Raw genomic sequence first — 20248 nt, forward strand, 5'->3', positions numbered from 1 at the left:
CGATGCCCGACAATGGTGGGGTAGCCAAAACCTAGATCCACCCGAGACTTTTCCTAGTGGTCTGTTCGCCGGAATTCACAGATCCCATTAACCGTCGAATTTCCGCGAATTGAGGATACCTACACGAAGCCCAATAATAATATATAAAAAAATCAGGGGTGTTACATAAAATATCATTTAATATATCTTTTAATTATTTATAAATTATATAATCTTAGATATATAATTTAGAATTAAGTATATTATATAATATAATAGTATATTATATAATATATATTTTAACTATATATTAATTATAATATAATTATAAAATATAAATATAATTATGAATTAATATATATATAATATAATATATATATATATAATTAAAAATTATAAAGTAATTTAATGTATTTATAATTAAAATTATTTAAAAATATATAAAATTATAAAATATAATATTATATTATATTTAGCTCATAATTATAAATATATATATAAACATATATAACTATATTAAAAATATATAACACATCTAAAAAATCATAAAAAAAAATATGTATATAAGTTAATTTTTATTAATTTTAATTTAATAAGATTTTAATTTAATTTTTAATAAAAAATTTAAATTTAAATTAAAATATCAAAATAACTCTTTCTTGGTAGGATGTTTTAATTCGATTCAAGACTCCGACGAGAGTGCACAAGCCTCCCAAGTCCCAACCACTAATATCTGCTGGCCACTGTCGTCGAACGGGTCATAGTTTGAAACGCTGCGTTTTATCTGTGACTTTTGTGTCTCGTGTTCTGTACTTATCCGATCTATAACTTGTCCCAGTACATACCGCCCAAAAAGCTTTTCTCTGTTCTGCCATGGCTTCCTTTCTTCCTCCTCTACTTTGATCTACACTCTGAATTCCAAAAGGACCTCCAAAACTTAACAATGGAAGGTCAATATCCACAGCAGCCTCGAACTTATGGGCCGCACCAGATGAAAATGACGATTCAGCCCTCACATCACTCCGACAATGACCGGAGTAGAAGCGAGCTCCGGGCTCTGGATTGTAATCTCACTTCCCTCTGCGACCACATCCAGATGGAGGGCTTCAATTCCGGCTCCTTCTCCGATATTGTAGTCCACGCTATGGGCTCCACCTACCATCTCCATCGCCTCATCCTCTCTCGCAGTTCCTACTTCAGGTCCCAAATTTAGTTCTTAATTTGATCGATTCTTTGAAGATATAAATTTCATAATTACGCGAATATGGCTTGAAATTTTAGAATGATTCACGATTGTTTCAATTTTTTCTGGGCAGGAACATGCTACATGGTCCTTGGAAAGAAGCCAGTTCTCCTATCGTGAATCTACATGTGGATGATAAGAATGTTAGTGCGGAGGCAATTGCAATGGCTTTGGCTTATCTTTACGGGCATCACCCTAAGCTTAATGATAACAACGCATTTCGTGTGTTGGCTGCTGCTTCCTTTCTTGACCTTCAGGTATCAATCACATTACTCGGAGCTAGCTTCTTGAATCTCTAATTGTGATTAGTTAGAGATCATTCTTTATGTTTGGATTGCAGTATTACATCTTGGCATTTTCTGTGCAGGATTTATGTGCTATATGCACGGACTTCATTATATCTGAACTGTGGACTTCTAACTTCTTGGCATATCAGGTTATGTTTGAACTGTTGATACTTCTCTATGCACCATTACATGCTTCCAGGATGTTGGGTATTGAGGAGTACTTTTGTAACTCAGGTATTTGCGGAGAGCCAAGATTACGGCATACACGGAGAGCGTGTGAGAAATGCTTGCTGGGGCTACCTTTGTCAAAGTGGTGCCATGGAATTGAAAGAGGTAAAAATTAAAGTAATTAATATTTAGTTGCACGTATACATTATGGGTTTTGGCTGTTACTACTCTTCTCATAGTCACAAGGATACTCTTGCTCTTTCTCTTTCTCTCTGGGGAAAGGGGACAAAATGTATGGCAACACAATTAAGATGGAGCAGGATAAAGTTGATAACATATTTACTTATCAACAATAACAAGGATAATATTTTATTGTTCATGGCAGCAGGCAGCAGCATTAAGATTTCTATCTATTGTTTATTAGAATCAATGTAGTGGATGCTAGGTCGGTGTATCTTCTACTGCAAGTCCTATGACTTTTTGCTGGTGTGAAGACACAAGTAAATAGTGTTCAAATTATAGGGGGACCTACAAATATGAGAGATTTCATAATAAACAATTGATTATTTATATTTCTGAAGTGTTGGAATTCGTAGTTTTAATTTTTGACAAACACATTTCATCTTTTTGTTTACTCGCTTGAATATGTCTTCAAACAATTTTAGAACTTTTGAAAATGTAAAACAAATGTACTTTTTTTGGTACAATGTGCTACACATTTCAATCTAGTGTAGTTCTCACTTCTCAATGCATTTGACTAATAATGGTCTTACTTCTTTGTCCACTTTGTGGAAATTATAACTTACAATGTACTAGAATTCTTTATTGCAAATTTGGTTGCAGCACTGTAGTTAAGTTAATTATCTAATAGATATTTGTCTATGTCCTCACAATTTGTCAATTGTATGTCTCCCTGAATTATTGATCCTTTTGTTGTGGTAGGTGCTTCCAAAACTTTCTTCCCAAACTCTGCATGCATTACTGACCTCAGATGAATTATGGGTACCTAGTGAAGAGAAACGGTAAGGGGTGTAGTTTAGGTTGCCACCGAATTGGGTTTACTAGAAACTGGTTGAAGTCTTATTTTAAGTTGGATAACTCCATTTTTTCTTTTCTGTTAAAAGGTTTGAGTTGGCATTATACACACTTCTTGCAAAAGGTGCTTTTTGCAAGACAGAACATTCTGAGCAAGGCAATTCTAGTTCTGAGATTGGCGTGGGTATTCATTCTGACTCTTCCAAAGCAAAGGGGAAAAATTTGGTTGATAGTTGCTCTAGAAAGAGGTTGGAATCAGAACTAGGACGCTGTTTACAAGATGAACTGAAAAGCCAAAGTGCAGCTCATGGTCTTCTGGTTGAACTTATTGATTCTGTGGATGACTTTCAAGTGGTAGTTTCTGATTCCAAACAGTCAAATTTGGACACTGTGCAGCCATGTGATGCAAAACAATCTTCATTGAGTAACCCATTTTCAGAAATGAATGAAAATAGAACCTCATGTTCTTACGTTGAAATGCCAATCCATGTTGGAACGAGTGGATTAGGGACCAGTGGAGTGGCTATGGAGGGGCCATCTGAATCAGGTCCTTGCCATTTGAATAACAACAATTGGATTACAGGTGATCAATCTAGGCATTGCTCATCAAGGGAACCATCCTGTAATGGACTTATGCTCAATGATTGGGGAAGATGTGGCATGCCTTCTCTTTCATGGGGTGGTAGGGTTGTGGGCAGAAGACAGTTAAAATGTTACGCAAAAGGGAATTGTGGGGTTCGTGGGGAGGAATATGATACGTTTGTCAATATATTTGAAGGGGGTTCACTTTTATATTCTAACATGTCTTTTGAGGCACTTTTAAATGTGAGAAAGCAGCTTGAAGAATTGGGTTTTCCTTGCAAAGCTGTGAACGATGGTCTTTGGCTGCAGGTTTGTTAATGACATCTTTTTGCTTTTAAAATTTAGTTTTTTTGCCAAATAATGGAAGTTGTGTCTTGCTAGAAAGTGAGAGGAGAGTCTGTACATATCAATTGATTCATTGACTTCATTTTCAGCTTGAACCTCAGAAGTCACCTAGTTATTTCATTAATTTGACAGCTTTTTGAAGCATACAATTCTTGGTTCAATCTAGGAACTGTGCGATAGTGCAGCTAAAGCTGTCCATTTTCTTACATCTTTTCTATTCCTCTACAAGCATTCACTTTCTCACAAGCTACTGTCTTTACTCAGGGCATTTATAAGGATGCTCATGTTATTTCATTTAGAAGGATGTTAAGTTTTTCATTTGTTGTCAATTATGTAGATGCTTTTAAGCCAAAGGGTGCAAGAAATTGGTGCTGACACATGTAAAGTTTGCTGCTTCACAAGTATGGCATGCACTTGCAGGCAACCATTTGGGTTTTCTCAAGGGGTTAATACAACAGGTTACTACATGCAAGACCATGATCATAATAATTCTCCTGGTAGCATGGGGAATATATACGTTGCTGATTCTGCTCAAGGTGAAGGTAATGGCCATTTTAGGCCAGTGCGAGTGCATGTTAGGGGACCTATTGATGGGCTTGCAGGTATTGGGCGTGGAACTACATTTGTGCCAACAGCAGCATGGCCCCCAACACGTTTTGTCTTCTCCCGTGTGCCATTTGGCATGGGCAATAGAAATTGCCAGCAATCTATTGCTAATGAAGATTCAGAGAGTAGAACTGATCACAATGGAGACCTATCAGGAGATGGGTTGACGGCTCTTGTTGGGTTAAGTCAAGGAGGGAGCAACACCACTAATGGTCATGGGGAGCATATGGAGAGAGGGTATGAGACAGAACTGCAAGGTAGGTTGTCAGGAACATCTATTTCAGCAAGTACCAGTGGTGTTGCTGTCCAGATGCTTGACTCACCAGAACATGCTATTGGAATTGATTGGGAGAATGCAAACAGTTCCTCTATATCTTTAGATATGAAAACGCCTTTAAGCCATTTCCCTCCATTTCGTTTTGGGTGAGTTGATTTCTTTGCATGTCTAGCCACACATATTTCTTACTACTAGTTATTTATCTTTTAAAAGATGCGAAACTTGGAAGCTTCAGACCGCAAGGAGATTTATTGACTCCTTTCAGCCACCACCCAGTATTGAAAAATTTTCTCTATCACTCATTTATTTCTTTCAATTGCCAGTTCATTTAATTCTATTGGTTGTACACAAAATTTGTTATTGGCATCCTTTTTTTCACAGTACCCTTTGACCTGATATGTGGGAAATCCCAATGTTATGCTCAACCTCATCTTGGTCTATTCTCTTAATTTGGATGACAATTCGACTTCTACACACACCTTATTAATTTCGTACTCTTAATCAATGACTGCTATTCAACTAATTTTGCCTTATTATTGTCTGAAATGGGATTGAGGCTTACTTCTTGTTGTCTGAATTGGCTATGGGTGCCACAGGGTTGAATTCGAGGATGTGCATAGGCTCAGTGATGGCCAAGTCAAGCATTCCCCAGAATATTTTTATGCTGGTTCTTTGTGGAAGGTATCTGAATATCAACTAAATTCAGCATATATCAGTTTCTAATTGGCTATGAGGCTTTGTCTTTCAAGGTTTGATATTCTATATAGGTTGAATTGAATATGATCCATTTGATTTTATAGGTTAGCGTTCAGGCCTTTAATGATGAAGATCCTCAAGGACGCCGAACTCTTGGTAATATTCTATTGGCTATAGACTCACATTTTGAAAACATGATATTCTATGTTAATCAGGATGAAAAGAAATTATTTTGCTGTAATTCAATTGTATTAAATGCTTTGTAACATTTCAGGATTATTTCTTCACCGACGCAAGGCAGAGATTACCGACTCCCTTAGAAAGGTTAGCATTACCAATGACAAATTAAAGTGTGACATGTTCTATTTGTATCCAACATCAGAGGATTTTCCTTGCATTTTCTGTTAACACCTTTGATGCTCGGTACTTTTGTTCACCAAATGCCACTTAAAGGAACAGCTGACTATAGTGATCATTGCTACTTGCTATAATTGAAGTTTTCAATAAGCACTCAAGATCAAGCCTACCTTTTTTCAGGTTCATATCTATGTGGACTCTCGTGAGAAGGTTACTGCCCGCTATCAGGTGAAGTTGCAGCTGAAAAAACTGCTGTCAACACAACTATATGCACATACTTAATCTAATGATATATTTTAATAACTTGAGATCTGTCATCAAATAATTTTTCAGCTGATTTGTCCTTCAAAGAGAGAAGTTATGGTATTCGGAAGCTTTAAACAACGTGGTACTCTTTTACCAAAAGCTCCCAAGGGATGGGGCTGGCGTACTGCTTTACTTTTTGATGAACTTGCAGAACTACTCCAAAATGGGACCTTGCGAGTGGCTGCTGTCGTGCAGCTTGTGTAATTCAAAAGATTGTCTAAGCAAAGATCAAATTGTTGACCTGGCATTCTACTGTTTCAAGTGTAAAGCAGAGTACTCTACCTTTGCCCCATTCTGGTTGCTTTGTCGTGCAGGCATGATATCTGGAGGCCATAGAAGCTGCTATGCTGAAGCTGATCTGAGCCAATGCTTATTGAGAAACTTGCCTGTTAAATTTCTTGAAGAATCTCTTTTTTTATAAAAAAAAAAAAAAACTTATTCACATTTTTAGTTTCTGTTTATGTATATTAAAACAATAGTAAAGTAGATGTGAATAATCGAGTGGAGTGCAATAGATGCTTACTTGGATCTTATATTACTTTAATTCCTTCAAAACAAGAAGTATATTGTTGGGCGCAGCCCACTCTCTTCTTAAAATATTCTTTGATGTGTTTGAATGGAAATTAAAAAATTTATTTTTATAAATTTTAATTTTTAAAGAGATTAATTATTAATTTAAAATTAAATATTAATATTTAATTTTTATAAAAAATTTAAATATGAATGAAATATAAATATTTAAATAATATCAATGAGAATTTAAGGAGAATTTACCTTATTAATCTTATACTAAAAGCTAAAGGAAAGATTTATTTATACACTCATATAACTTCATATTTTAAAAAGTAATTAAAATTTTAAGAAGTATTCTATAATTAGAATCTGTCTTGTTAAAATTATTGTTGATAGAATAATTTTTTTAAATATATTAATTAAAGAGTATATAAAAATAATTAAAAATTAAATTAAATTAATTTTAATTATAAAAATATTAAAATAATTTTTTTTAAATTAAAATTTTTAATAATATTTAAAATAATATTTTTATTAAAAAAAAAAAAGGTTTCTAGCTCCCAAATTCAGTGCCAAATAAAATTTTAGTGAACCTGAATTACTCTATAATCAGACCACTGTTGAATAATTTTTGTGCCGCCAAAGCAGAAAACCAAAGAAAAATAAAAAAACCCTCCTAGCTCTCAGGTCAGCATCTCGGTGATAGCTCTCCCATCCCTGCTCCCCTTACTTCCTTTTAGATCTTACAAACAAAACCTTTCCTTTCGTTGTCTTTTCGTCGTTAATTTCTCCATTTTCTTCTTCACATTTTCGCTGTCGTTTCAATTCTGCTTCTTTAATTTCCGATTCTTTACCGTCTCTAAATCGAGATCACGCCACTTTCTCAGCGTTTGCTACACTATTCACATTCAAATTCTTCCTTTATTTACCACGCAAAAACCCTAATTTTGCAGCTAAATTGCTCTACTAGGGTTTTATCTCTCACCAGAAAAATTCCCTTATTATCAAAATTAGTTATCAGATCATACTAGCAATGCTTTCCTTTATATGGTTTTTAAATTTTTACGGCTGTTAAGCTCGAGATTCCAACAATGGTTGGCTTAACCAGCAACAGCAAGCGAAACCCATATTTAAATTCTCCCGATTTTCACATTTCAAAAAAGCCAAGATTGTCGTTCATGCATCAAACTCCGAACCAAACCCTAGGATCCTCCAATAGTACGGCATCTAGAATATCCCGGTACCCAGAAACGACCTCAAAGATTCGCCGGGAAGTTCATGCACCTTGCCGAATACTCAAATTTGGCTTATCCAGGTCCAAAGACGCTGATTACGGTGACAAAAATAAATGTAGTGCTGATGATATGGGGAATTGCTTGAGTAAACAACTGGACTTTGCCAAGAGAAACGCAATTGGTACTTTTAGGTATTTGCTTAAAGATAAGCAAATAATTGATGCTGATAACGAACTTGAGAATCCTGAAAAGCAGGCAGTATCTGACGATTCCAGTATTGAAGAAGTTGAGGCTATTGAAGAAGATGGAAGAGAAGGGAGGTCTATGGTTTTGGGCCAGAGGTCACGAGATGACCTTGTGGGTAATAAGGATGATAATGATGTTAAGATTGTGGAGGAGAGATCCGTGGTTACTGTGGACGGGAATTTAGGGGTACAAAATGCGGAAAAAATGTTGAATTCATTGGTATTGAATGGCGAAGTGAATGTATCCAGTGTTGAAGTGTACAAGAAGTTGTTGGAGAGAGCGGAGAGGAGGAACGGGCGATTAAAAGCACTGGATTCTGATATTGAATTTAATCAAAAGAAGCTGAGCTTTTACCAGTCAATCCGGCCTGTTAAGAAAGCTGTGGAGGTAAGGGTTTTTTCCCCCTTATGTTCTGATGAACAAAAATTGAGGTAGTTCGGCATTGTTTTTTTTTTTTTTTTTTTTTTTACTGAATATATATTCCTTACACTCCCTTCTAGAAGTTTTATTGTTCTAATAGTTCGAGAAGTAGTGCCAAATGCTAACAAAGTTGTTAAGAGCATGGTGATTGTTGTTGTACTAGGAAGGAAAAGGATTTGGTTTTTTCAATATTTGTTTAAATGGGTTTTAATTGATTTACAGGAGATACCTCGTGAACCCTTTATTGCTCTTACGGAGGAGGAGGAGGCTTTGGTCAAACATGCTTTTTCACCCAACAGCAGGTATGGCTTGATCAATATGATTTTTGATAGTTTAGTGGTTGGGTGTTATAATGCTGTCGGTGTTTATTTTTCTAAAGGAGGAAGGTCCTGGTTACTCACAAGAATTCAAATATTGATATCACTGGAGAAATTTTGCTGTGCCTTAGACCAGGTGCATGGTTGAATGATGAGGTATATTTTTGAGTTATAGCTATTCCCATTTTTGTGTGGTATAGAGTTTTATTTATTTATTCAAATTGTGGTGTTCAGAAGTTAATTGATTTTGGCGGGCTCATAATATGTTTGCTCTTTTTTGCTCTGTTTTGCAGGTCATAAATGTGTACCTTGAGTTGCTAAAAGAAAGAGAAAAGAGAGAGCCACATAAGTTTTTGACATGCCATTTCTTCAACACTTTTTTCTACAAAAAGGTGGTTTGGTTGCTTTTCTTCTTTAACCATTCTTGTACTTATGCAAAGCATTGATGGTTATTTCCTGTAATGTTAAAAATGTCCTTTGGCAACTTTTGTCTCTGTACATTCCTCTATTCATAATTATCACAAGAGTTTGAGGTGTCATCAAATTTCCTCTTACTTTGTTTTCCATTTATATTGTCCTTTTTGGTTGTTATCACTCACATAAAGCAAATAACTAAGTTCCTTATTATTTATGGCACACCATTCTCAGTTCCTAGTTTATGTACTGGGCCTACTGGCAATATGTGTGGAATCTTGCTGATATAGAAAGATAGATAGATAGATATACGTCATTGGAATTCTGGAACTTTGTTTTGTTTGTTTTATACATTTTTCCCTACCTTTATATTTTGATTTTCCTATATAGCCATGCTCTTTTTGTTGGTTGTGTTCCTTCTTCAAAATTCAGTTTTGGTACTCATGTATTTATTTATTTTGGTATATAACTTGAATTTATTTTAATGCTTAGTTAACAAGCGCGGAGAACATCTATGATTATAGAGCTGTCAGAAGATGGACTACAGAAAGGAAGTTGGGATACTTCCTGCTTGAATGTGATAAAGTAAAGTGAATCACATGCTTTTTTTTTTTTCTGTCTCATCACATATTTTCCTTGGGTGGATTTCTTACTTGAATTAATTTTGATATTGTGCTCAGATATTTGTTCCTGTTCATAGAGAGATACATTGGTGTTTGGCAATTATTAATAAAAAGGATCAGAAGTTCCAATATCTTGATTCACTCAAAGGAAGGGACTTGAGGGTGCTGGAAAATCTGGTATGCTTTCTGTTATTGCCTTCAAATGCTGTATGTTGAGAGGCTTGCAACTAACCAGTTCAAATAACACTGTGTGGACTGCAGTTCTGATCTAGTTCATTTGTGTTAGGTTAAGGGAGACTACTTTTATTGAAATGCTGGCATGACTTTACTAGCCTGATCCAATTATATGCAGAATTGTCTTGTTGTCGGAGTGGGGGTTTTAATGTAAAGATATTAGTTAATATGCAAGATGTCTTATTGTCTTACTTATAAAAGGTCAAAAACACAAATAAAAATTCTGTGAAAAGATTTGCTAGTCTGCTGCTTCAAAACTTGGCTAATATTGATAATTGTCATGTGTCAGGCTAAATACTATGTTGAAGAAGTGAAGGACAAGAGTAAAAAAGACATTGATGTTAGTAATTGGGAACGGGAATTTCTTGAAGACCTTCCTGAACAGCAGAATGGGTGTGTATCTTCTTATATTTCTGCAAGTAATAAGGCACTTTATTTCATAAGAGGTCTTTGAGGATTCCATTGGTTGATGCATATTTTTTCAACAAAAAGCATAAAAGAAATATGTATACGGATAATTAGAATTGTGGGATTTTTATTCCTTGGCTTTTAGGTTTATGGTTTCTTAACTGTAGTTGTCTGCCTGAAAAAGCCATTATAACATCCATGTGTGTCACTAGAGTGTGTTTCTCTCTTTCTCTGTCCATTACATGTGGCCATATCGAATGTAGTTCTAATTTTAAAGTTCAGAATGCACTGCCTCCTCTGCAAAGGTGCCCAAATTCCCTTATATTGTCCTTTCCATCTTATTCTGTTGTCTATCTATTCTGTTTCTAAAGAGTTTCCTCGAGGAATTTGCATTTAATGTTTCTAAACTCCATTCTGTCTGATTTTCTTTGCTCACTCTAATTCAACTCTGCTTTGAATTCTGTATCAACTTTGTTTCATTAACAGGTATGATTGTGGTGTGTTCATGATCAAATATGCTGATTTTTATAGCAGAGGTATAGGGCTCTGTTTTGGCCAGGTAAGCAATATATGAAGGGGTGCTCATGCATAATGATTATGGTGAAAATGCTGTGGTTCTTTTTCTTTTATGCTGAAACAGGGAGTCTTGATTTATAAGTAGTATTGGCTGCCATTTCTTTTATTAGACCATTCTCTGAATTTTTCTTGTCTTTTTATTCATGTCAATGGGCATGCAATGAATAGATTTCATATTCCCTTGAATTTTAAATTTGATGTCACGTTCTAATAACCATATTTTATGCTCTTGGTTCTAATGCATCTGTGTCATGGTTCTGTCCAGAAAGCTGAGGATTTTTTTTTGTTTTGGACAATAAACCTCATTCCTGATGATTCTAGAATAATCACTAATTGCAACCAAATCTATGTTTCTGATTATACCTATTTTGATCTCAATCTCTCTTCCTTTTTTCCCCCTTTCAAGGATCACATGCCCTACTTTCGGGTGAGGACAGCCAAGGAGATTCTAAAATTGAGGGCTAACTGATTGGAGAAGTGAACAGGCCACTAATGTGGATTAGTACGCATTTTTTTGCCGGTGATTCTGCAAATAGCAGATCTGGATCCTTTGAATAGAGGATCTTTCGACCTTTTTCCAAATCTGCATGGTAGCAAAGCAGTTTTGGTTGTCTAGTTGGATTAATTGATCAAAGATTGTTCTAGCGATTGATGACTGATGCAGAATTCAGAGCAAGCTGAGTTCTTTTTTTTTTTTTTTTTTTTAATTTTTTGATAGTGGAGGCATTGCTTTGTTTGCAACTCACATATAAAACATGTTCTTTCTTCTATCATGTTTCAGTGTGCTTTTACGAATGTATTCATTAGATTTCAAGCTTTTTAGGAGAGATCTTTTTTTCTCATAAAAACTAATAAATTAATTGTTTAACACTAACTAGAACACAGTTGTTCTGTTTATTTTGGACCGCAATCAAAGATTGACTATAAAATGGGGAAATTTTTTTATGCCAAGCATTTTCTGACAAGCGCAAAACTGTATCGTATGCACAGGTGAATCAAACTTGACAAGTAACAAGAAAAATGATTTCACAACGCCATATATATATATATATTTCACATTTTTATTTTTCCCTTTCTTTCCTAAAAGAGAATTGTTTCCCAATCATCTTTGACAACTTTCCGAGGCCACAAACCAACGAATCAGTTACAACGCATCAGATGCATCTGAATGATACATTTAACAAACCAACCACCAGTAATGCGCCCCACCACCGCTCTAAAAGCAAGAAAGCCTGGATGTGAACAGCAACATTTGCCCTTGATACTATTGATATGTAGTGCATCGGATCCTTGTTAAACCTAAAAACGGTTCCCTACCTTGCAACTGCGAGAAATGAAAAAGAAAATCAAGTATTGAAAGTAAATCCCCATTAGAGGAATCAATTACATCAAATCAACATAACTGTTCAACCATGACAAAATCATATTGCAACTACATATGCATGAGCGGAGAAATTACAAGACAGGATAAGATCCCATTGCTGAAGAAGACAGTGCCTGCATTAACGAGGAACTCTCTTCCGACTAAGTATCTCTTGTTCTTTAAGTCGATGCTGGAACCTAGCCAGCCGAGCTTGAAGACTAACCAGACCTGCTGCCTTGCGTGAGAGCACAAAGCTTAACTGGGTCACATAGCTATCTATGAGACTGCCTGGTTGTTCAACTTCTGCCAGCAGTTTCATTTCCTGGAGCCCAAAAACAATAAATGATCAGTCAATAATTCAAACCAGAAAGACCATGTGCTTTTCAATCGCAATCAAAAAAATAAAGATTGCATTTGAGTTGCCCAAAGGCATACTTAATCTTCATAGCCCACACAATTCAAGAATTTCTACATGCAGTCCATGATTCAAAACCCCCAAGTGATCGTTAAAAAATAAATAAAAAAATTTAACCCTTAAACAAAAATGAGATGCATCTTCACTTGCCTCACGAACAATCTCCATTGTATCCTCTATTTCTTTTCTATGAGCCTTGATTAAGGCCTCTTCCTCCTAGAAACAACCCAATAAAAAAGATTAATAGAAGCCATAACACACTTCTAAATAGACTAAACAAGCATAAGATAGCAAACCTCAAGTATTGCATTGATATTCCCATCTGAAGGAGGATCAGGATCATAATGTCGCGATCCAGTATTATTAGCAGTATAGTTTCCAGTGCTCTGATGCCTGCTGTTTGTGGAGGGGAGATCAGAACCACCGTTGTCTTTTTTCAACCAGTTACCCAAATTTTCCAACTTTTCCTCCCTAGATCCTTTTCTAGGGGGCGGTGACACCTTTTGCATTTTCTCTTCTGTATCCACTGAGTTTTGAAAATATGACGAATGGACTTTTTGGCTTGTAGAACCACCATAAGAATTATTAATTTCAATCCACTCCTTATCCACTAAGCCAGAAGATCCACTTTCATCTAGTCCATTCAAGGGATAACTTGAAGTAAAACTTGGGGAATGTTTGTCAAAATCAGTAGTAGGGTTGTAAGAAAATGTTTCTTTTTCTACCACTCTTCTACCTGTGTCCACTGCCTTCACCTCTTGTTGTTGTTCATAAACATCATCTACATCAGAAAAAATGGGCAAAGATGATGCTGATGATACATCCTTGTTAGTTGGAGGTAATGAATTTGCATTCTGATCCTTTCTTGGATTTCCACTTTTTGAAAGACTTTTAACTCTGTCCATTCAAATAAATGTGTCAATGAAGCGTAAAAACAACGAACTGCTATAACCAAAGGTAGCTGATACTCAGAACAGCAACATACATACCGATCTGCATATCTCAAAGTATTTAGTGTATGTTCACATGAGCCTGCATTTGGAGAAATACAAGAGATCATAACCGTTCTAGAGTTTCCAACAAAAGAGTCACGGAGTACTTCTGTCAGTTTGCTCCCACGAAACGGTATATGAATTTGGTCATTGTCCAGAGCACGAATGCATTCCTTAAGGGCCAAAAGGCTCTTATTAATTTCAGCACCTTCAATCCTGCAATGAACCAAAGAGTAGCATTACCTTCACAAGTATATGGACAGCCAGAAAACACTGGCAATAGAAAGCCAAATCATAATAACTCATAGGTGCTCAAATGAAGTGCTAGAGCCTTGAAGGCTAGTTTCAAATGCACAAAACAAGAAATAAATCTACCATAAATTTTAAGATGTTAAAATTTTTAAGTTGATCTAGTTTAGAAAATTGCCCTATAATATATAGCAGTTTACCATCAACGCTAAAATTGATAAACAGGTAAAGAGAAAAAAAAAAAAAAAAAGGCTCTGTCAGAACCAAACCAAAATCTGGCGCACCAAATAGCAAAAATTAGCCTCGTCACCACCAGCTAAATTAGTTCTGAGCACTGAGATAGTATGGATATGCACTCAATGTAGTCATTGCACTTAAAACAGCAACATCAAAAGAAAGTTGCACAGATAGTGATTTCACCCAACCTTTTTCACAATATTCTAACATTAAAGACAATTCTATCCTTGTTTGCATGGTGCATCCACAATTTTCCGATCAATGTTAACACTTCTAGATTTTCATTAACATAGTTTCCATTTTACATACTTTTAATTATAAATTTTGAAGATGCGACACGCATACTGCATATGACATAATGAACAAGTTAATAAACACCACTATCATAAAACCTTGTATGCACACTGCTCACAAAAGCTTCATGCTAAACAAGTGAATAATGCCTGTATAAGGAATCTTACACTATTCACACACTACATATGTAAAACACAGGTCCCAAATTTGTAAATGAAAAACTAGATCAGATTTGCTCAAGAAAAACTTTTGTAGACAGATTATTAAGATTCAAACACCTAAACAGTAGAAGAAATACAAATCCCACAGAAAAAGTTACAGTTAGTCCAAAATCAAAATAGAATATTTTAGTACAAAGGAGGTACCTTGTTTGTCGGTCATTATCTGTGGTGTCAGCACCTCGTTCACTACCAGCAAGATCAATAAAAGAAATTTTCCCAATCACTTTTCCACTTTTAGACTCATTCCCATCATTATTCCTCCGGGAGTCTTTTGCCTCGCTGTGCTTCTTAACAGCAAGCTGTAAGATAGCATGTGACCTTGAAGATTCCTCATTGGCACCAGTAGATCCCGTACTTCTTGCTGCATTTCCCTTCTCAATATATTCCTTAACAATCTGTACATCAGAAACTTCAAATTCTTGCAGTCCAACAATACAAACTTGTTGTCGTCCATCTTCTCGCATGCAAAGTTTCCTACAAGAGAACAACAAAGTCATTCAGCAACCTATATGTACAATTGATAAGTCATTAACCATTCATGAATGTAGCGGCAAAGATAGACATGCATGACTACATGATATAAGACATTTCTAAAATGATAATGCATGTTTTACAAGGAACACAGGATGGCCAAGGGGGAACGTTTCTAAATAATTTTCTTGATTAATAAATCAATTCATTCCAAGACAAATATATTAATTAGAAAGAAAGGTGAATAACACTAATGAGAAATACTTACTTTCTTTCACTGAGAAGATCAAAGAGTTTTCCACCATATATTTCAAAAAAGCTGAGCCACAGTCTGAACCTCTGATTTCGATAAACTGGCTGGTGCAACAACCTAACAAGGTCGTCAGCAGCTCTTAGAGGCAATGGTTGCATGGTGAATGTCTTACCACTACCTGAAATTAAAAGCTTGAAGTGTTTTAGTTATCCACAACACAGTTTAGATCACACATAGGAAAATCTGTGCGCCCACACACACAGACAACCACTTTTTCCATCTCTTTCCCTGCTCAAGTCCTAACAGAAAAAGCAGCTGAGACGACTAAGTAAAAGCTCCTTCACTGCAAACTTGATTCTTCCATCTTTTTTGAAAATACCGATGACTATTTCTGGGTTTTTGAAACATTTATCAACTTCCAAAGTCTGTATATATACTAAGTTCTACTATAAATTTTCTTCACTCCTAATCATGCAAGCTTAATATACGACACAGGAAAGATGAACTAAATTTTTACCTGTCTGACCATATGCAAAACATGTAGCTTTTGTTCGCTGGAAAATGGTGGGAATAATTGGCTCCACAGTGACACGATACACCTGATTGAGCATGTGAAGCAATCATTTTTTCCTTCTTGGATCAAAAAAATAACAACCAATAAATCAAAGAGGAACTACTTAAACTACTCAATCAAATTGATGAGCGCAAATGAGAGTAAAAAAGAGGGGAAGGGGCAATCAATGGAGAGAGAGAGAGAGAGAGAGAGAGAGAGAGATAATGAAAATGTTTCTCTATTTCATTTAATAAGAAATATTATTTTTTATTCTAATTTTAACTGGTTGGATACAACCGAAACTAAGTTTTCAGATTGGGATAAAATTGCCAAAATTAAAAGTACTAATTGGAAAAACACAAAAAAGTATGATTTTTTTTCCAATTAGGCATTAAACTTTTCATACATTCTCACATTTAATATGCACACTAATGCACCAACAATATTGGCATCCGTCTATGAGACTATAACATAGTAAATGTTACCTCATCATTGGTGACATGCTGATCCAGAACAGCATCAAAACAAAACTCATGCTTCTCAACATATGCAGTCAAGTCCACCTTTCCATAACAGCATGAAATGTTAGTACTTTCAAAGGAAAAAAAGGAAGATAACAGACTACAAGGATAGAATTAATCAACATTTCCTATCTTCAGCATAAAATCCAAAATAATGCTATATGTGATGCAAGGGAACAAACCTTTAGCTTAGGTTCATGAACAGTTAAAGCATTGTCGGATACAGTTACAATATCATCTTCCTTCCGAGCAATTTCCTTCTTGTTAAGTGGTCTTTTGCGTACCTGCAACAAAATAAAAAAATAAAATAAAAACTTTTCACCATATGTTGTGAATCAGGAAATAAGCATCAAATAGGGAACAGAAAAAAGACAGGAGCAATGTTGTCATATACATACAAGGATGAATAAGTCGTATGTATGTAAAGAAAGTACATCAAAATGTGAGAAAAAATTTATGAGGGTAGATTTGTAATACCTATAAACTATCCACCTGAAATCAGCTCTCATCCGCTTTCAAGAATCTATATTAAACTAAAGAATACGCTGACTTTCATTCAAACAACTCAAACTAAAATCATGTCCAAATCCCCTCATCCACACATAGCATTTCTGCTAATAATAAGTATAAATTCATTTCTTCACATTGAGTGTCTTTTGAAAAATCTGGGTTTTTTTGGGTATTCCGGCAAAAGATCCCATAGAAAACAACATACTGATTGTACCTTTTTTTAATGAGTAGAGCTAGCCAAAGAAACAATCAATAAGTTGGAATTAAATGAATGAGATAATCTGATAGTTGCAGTAGGTACCTCTAGGCTCTAGCAGTAAAAATAAGTACAGCAAGCAAATTATAACTGAAACCTGAGTAAATAAATTGTTCTTCCTCTATGAAAAAAATAGCATTCACATGCACAATGGAGCATTCACAACTTAACCACCACCTATGCACCACACAGGCACATGCAACAGACAGGAGAGGAAGAAGAGAAGATATGCTACGTATATAACCAACTTACCACAACTTTAATTTTTGCCACATTATTTTCCCTATTACTGTTCTCTTTTTCAATAATAGCAGATGGAACAGATTGATCTGGATCATTTTGCTCTCTTTGCTGTTTAACACTAGTTGCATCGTCGTCAAATCCTTTTGAGCCACCATGCATAAATGGTGATGGCTCGAATGTTTCTGAGATGACATGCTGCCAAGATATCAAAACAACAATAACTAACATAGGGGGGAAAATCATTAAAGGCCTTCACAATATTAAGAAAGAAATAAAAGAAAAGTTATATGTATAAAGCTGATTATTACTAAACATTCAAAAGACCTCATTGGCGAATTCATTAAGAAAAGCAAAAGGGGCAATAGCATGAACAAGAAAGAAAGACAAGAACAGAACTACTTAAGCTCGTTGGGGCCCATTGTAAACTCCTGAATTCATTTTGTAGTTAGTAAAAATTAACACACTATTACTACCTAACATGGAGCAGAGGAGGAGGCAAATAATAAGAGCTGCATAAAACAGATGTAAGGAAGAAAGAAGAAACTGCTTTTATCAGCTGCACCATTTTAAGGTCACAGAATCAACAATTGTTGAATTATCCTGTATGCTTTAGCGGGCAATACTTTACGGATAAGTGGTTTTATAATTGTTCCTGTACATACCACTCCTTCGGTACAAGGCCCTAGAAGTCCTATAATCATGTCTTTACTTATCAAAAGAAAAAGGTAGAAGTACCCCTTAGACTAAGTACTTCATAAAGAGCCATACCTCAGATAGAAGCTCTGTATCATCCATAGCATGAAGATCTAAAAGGCCAGCTCCAAAATCACCCCTAAAGTCAGGAGAATAAAAACCATCTGATACAGCCATACCAGCTGAAGTTTGGGCAGTTGGTGTATAAGACTCAGAACCTGATTCTCCATTGAAGTTGAGGTTTCTCATTAGCTTGAAAAGCCTCTGCTTCTCTTCAGCAGATTGTGCTCCGTAACCCTATAACAAAGACATAAAAATATGCTACTCAGAGATTACTAAAAATATAAACTCATGAAAATAGCAAAATCCATATTATACAGTAGGGAAATCATTGATAGTATTAGAAAATATAATGACACTATAGATAACCAACCATAAAATTATCAAAGAGACAAGCCTTGCTCTATGGGTCATCGAAATGGGATCAAAATTGATTATCCACGCTAGCAATCCATTTTACAGAAACTTAATTTGAAAATGCTAATTGCAAAACTTGGATACATGCCAACCAAAACAAAGGAGCATTTGTTTTTCACTAAAGCACTAAAAGATTAATCGTGTATCAACTAGTCAGCCCAAAGATAAACAGCTGGTACGAAACAAATGAGTCCACAAAGAAAACTCGGAAATGAACCAGTACAATTCTCCAAACTGCTTTCCCAGAGCAAAATCATCAAATCAAATGTGGGAGTACTCCAAATCATAACCAGCGTCCAAACCATACAAGATACCCGGTATCACGGATCACTCTATAACCAGAAACATAAGAGAAGACAATGATAACAAAAATCATTATAAAACAACCAAAACTTTACCTGCATTAGGAGATTAGGGAGGAGGCGCTGATCGATGCCTGTTGAAGCCAAGGGAGAGGCCAGATGCTGTAAGCCCGCAGACTGGAGCCACCGTGCCATGACCGCATCGCCGGCATCGCTTACGGGGCCTGCATTGTGCATAGGCCCACCGCCGGCATGATCATATAGAGCGGTCGCCGCAGCAGCATTGCTCTGCTGCATCTGGCCACCCATGTGGCGCTGCGAGCGCTTTTGCGGAGCCAATTTTCAAGATCTATTTAACACGGCTTCACACACAAAAATAGAAACAAATTTATTATTTTTTTAATACAAATCCATAAACAAAATAAACATAAATGCAAATAAATGAAGCGATTCAAAAATGCAGAACCCACAAGTATGGAGAAAAGTCGAACCCAAAGCAGAACATGAAAAATGAATCCTGTAAATATCGACTCCAATCCACCAAAATTCTGCAATCCGAACAAATCCAATCTCAATTCAAACCCTAAATTCATTCCCAAAAATCAGCAACCACATTTTGCGCAATAACACAAGAAGAAATAGAGAGAGTTACCAGAGATGTTATCGAAGAGAAATAAAGAGATCCGTGGGGTGTAAAAAGGAATGAAACTAAAAATTGACGAGCAGATCTGAAACTGTAGAAATAACACAAAAACCCTAAAATTTTTTGGCTGTAAATGAGAAGGGAGGAAGAGGGGAGGAAGTCTGTGTTTGAATTTTTCTGCGTCCTCCACAAATGAGAAAATGTTAATAGCAGACAGCGAGAGAGAGAGAGAGAGAGAGAGAGACCGCAACGTACTTTGCGAAGGAGACCGTCCGTTCGTTCATAAATTGCGTCATGCTTAATTCAGTTATTTTTCTTTAATATTAATTTCAAATTATATTTAAAAAAAATAAAAATATATTATTAGTTAAATAAAAATATATTATTAGTTAAATTTGATATTATATTAATTTATTATTGTCATTGATTCGTGCGCGTACATTTATTTTATTTTAGAAAAAGATTAAAAACTTATCAATTGGAAATATATTGGCTGGAGCAGTGGAGCTAATTATGCGTTTAGGTGGAGACAAATGTCTCTTTTCTACGCCAAGTCCCAAATTACCTAACAATTAAATTCGATTCAATAAGATGGAAAAAAATAAAATATCTGAGTTAGAGCCCTTGGAGATAGAGGTACCCACCAACCAAGTCGACTATGGTTTTGGATTGGAATCCACGATTTCAG

General features: G+C 35.6%; 3 protein-coding genes across 6 annotated transcripts; 2 read left to right on the plus strand and 1 right to left on the minus strand.

Annotated features, from left to right (window-relative positions):
• Positions 1-709: 709 nt before the first annotated feature.
• Positions 710-6480, plus strand: LOC110673968 (uncharacterized). Its single transcript, XM_058136248.1, has 12 exons — positions 710-1179; positions 1296-1479; positions 1590-1658; positions 1744-1842; positions 2620-2699; positions 2802-3603; positions 3977-4668; positions 5119-5203; positions 5323-5374; positions 5493-5542; positions 5756-5803; positions 5909-6480. The coding sequence occupies exons 1-12, from the start codon at positions 923-925 to the stop codon at positions 6083-6085; spliced, it is 2595 nt and encodes an 864-aa protein (XP_057992231.1). The 5' UTR covers positions 710-922; the 3' UTR covers positions 6086-6480.
• A 523-nt stretch (positions 6481-7003) lies between these two features.
• Positions 7004-11694, plus strand: LOC110631466 (ubiquitin-like-specific protease ESD4). 2 transcript variants are annotated; one of them, XM_021779303.2, is made up of 9 exons: positions 7005-8262; positions 8518-8597; positions 8675-8768; positions 8906-9004; positions 9519-9611; positions 9707-9826; positions 10173-10276; positions 10778-10850; positions 11274-11694. In XM_021779303.2, exons 1-9 carry the CDS (start codon positions 7486-7488, stop codon positions 11334-11336), a joined length of 1503 nt encoding a protein of 500 aa, XP_021634995.2. In that variant the 5' UTR covers positions 7005-7485; the 3' UTR covers positions 11337-11694. The 2 variants fall into 2 exon arrangements, with proteins under 2 accessions (XP_021634996.2, XP_021634995.2); XM_021779304.2 differs by lacking the exon at positions 10778-10850 and having other exon boundaries at positions 7004-8262.
• Positions 11695-11868: 174 nt separating this feature from the next.
• LOC110631465 (kinesin-like protein KIN-13A) lies at positions 11869-19813 on the minus strand. 3 transcript variants are annotated; one of them, XM_021779301.2, is made up of 15 exons: positions 19570-19813; positions 19388-19465; positions 19014-19279; positions 18214-18435; positions 17455-17640; positions 16619-16720; positions 16401-16478; positions 15880-15961; positions 15378-15540; positions 14783-15112; positions 13635-13853; positions 12942-13542; positions 12796-12861; positions 12327-12552; positions 11869-12191 (listed from the first exon to the last, which is right to left on the minus strand). In XM_021779301.2, exons 3-14 carry the CDS (start codon positions 19224-19226, stop codon positions 12370-12372), a joined length of 2445 nt encoding a protein of 814 aa, XP_021634993.2. In that variant the 5' UTR covers positions 19227-19279; positions 19388-19465; positions 19570-19813; the 3' UTR covers positions 11869-12191; positions 12327-12369. The 3 variants fall into 3 exon arrangements, with proteins under 3 accessions (XP_021634993.2, XP_057992232.1, XP_021634994.2); XM_058136249.1 differs by having other exon boundaries at positions 19388-19500; positions 19570-19812; XM_021779302.2 differs by lacking the exon at positions 19388-19465.
• Between the last annotated feature and the right edge of the window lie 435 nt (positions 19814-20248).

The sequence above is a fragment of the Hevea brasiliensis genome, chromosome 15, assembly GCF_030052815.1.
Source record: "Hevea brasiliensis isolate MT/VB/25A 57/8 chromosome 15, ASM3005281v1, whole genome shotgun sequence".
NCBI classification, from domain to species: domain Eukaryota; kingdom Viridiplantae; phylum Streptophyta; class Magnoliopsida; order Malpighiales; family Euphorbiaceae; genus Hevea; species Hevea brasiliensis.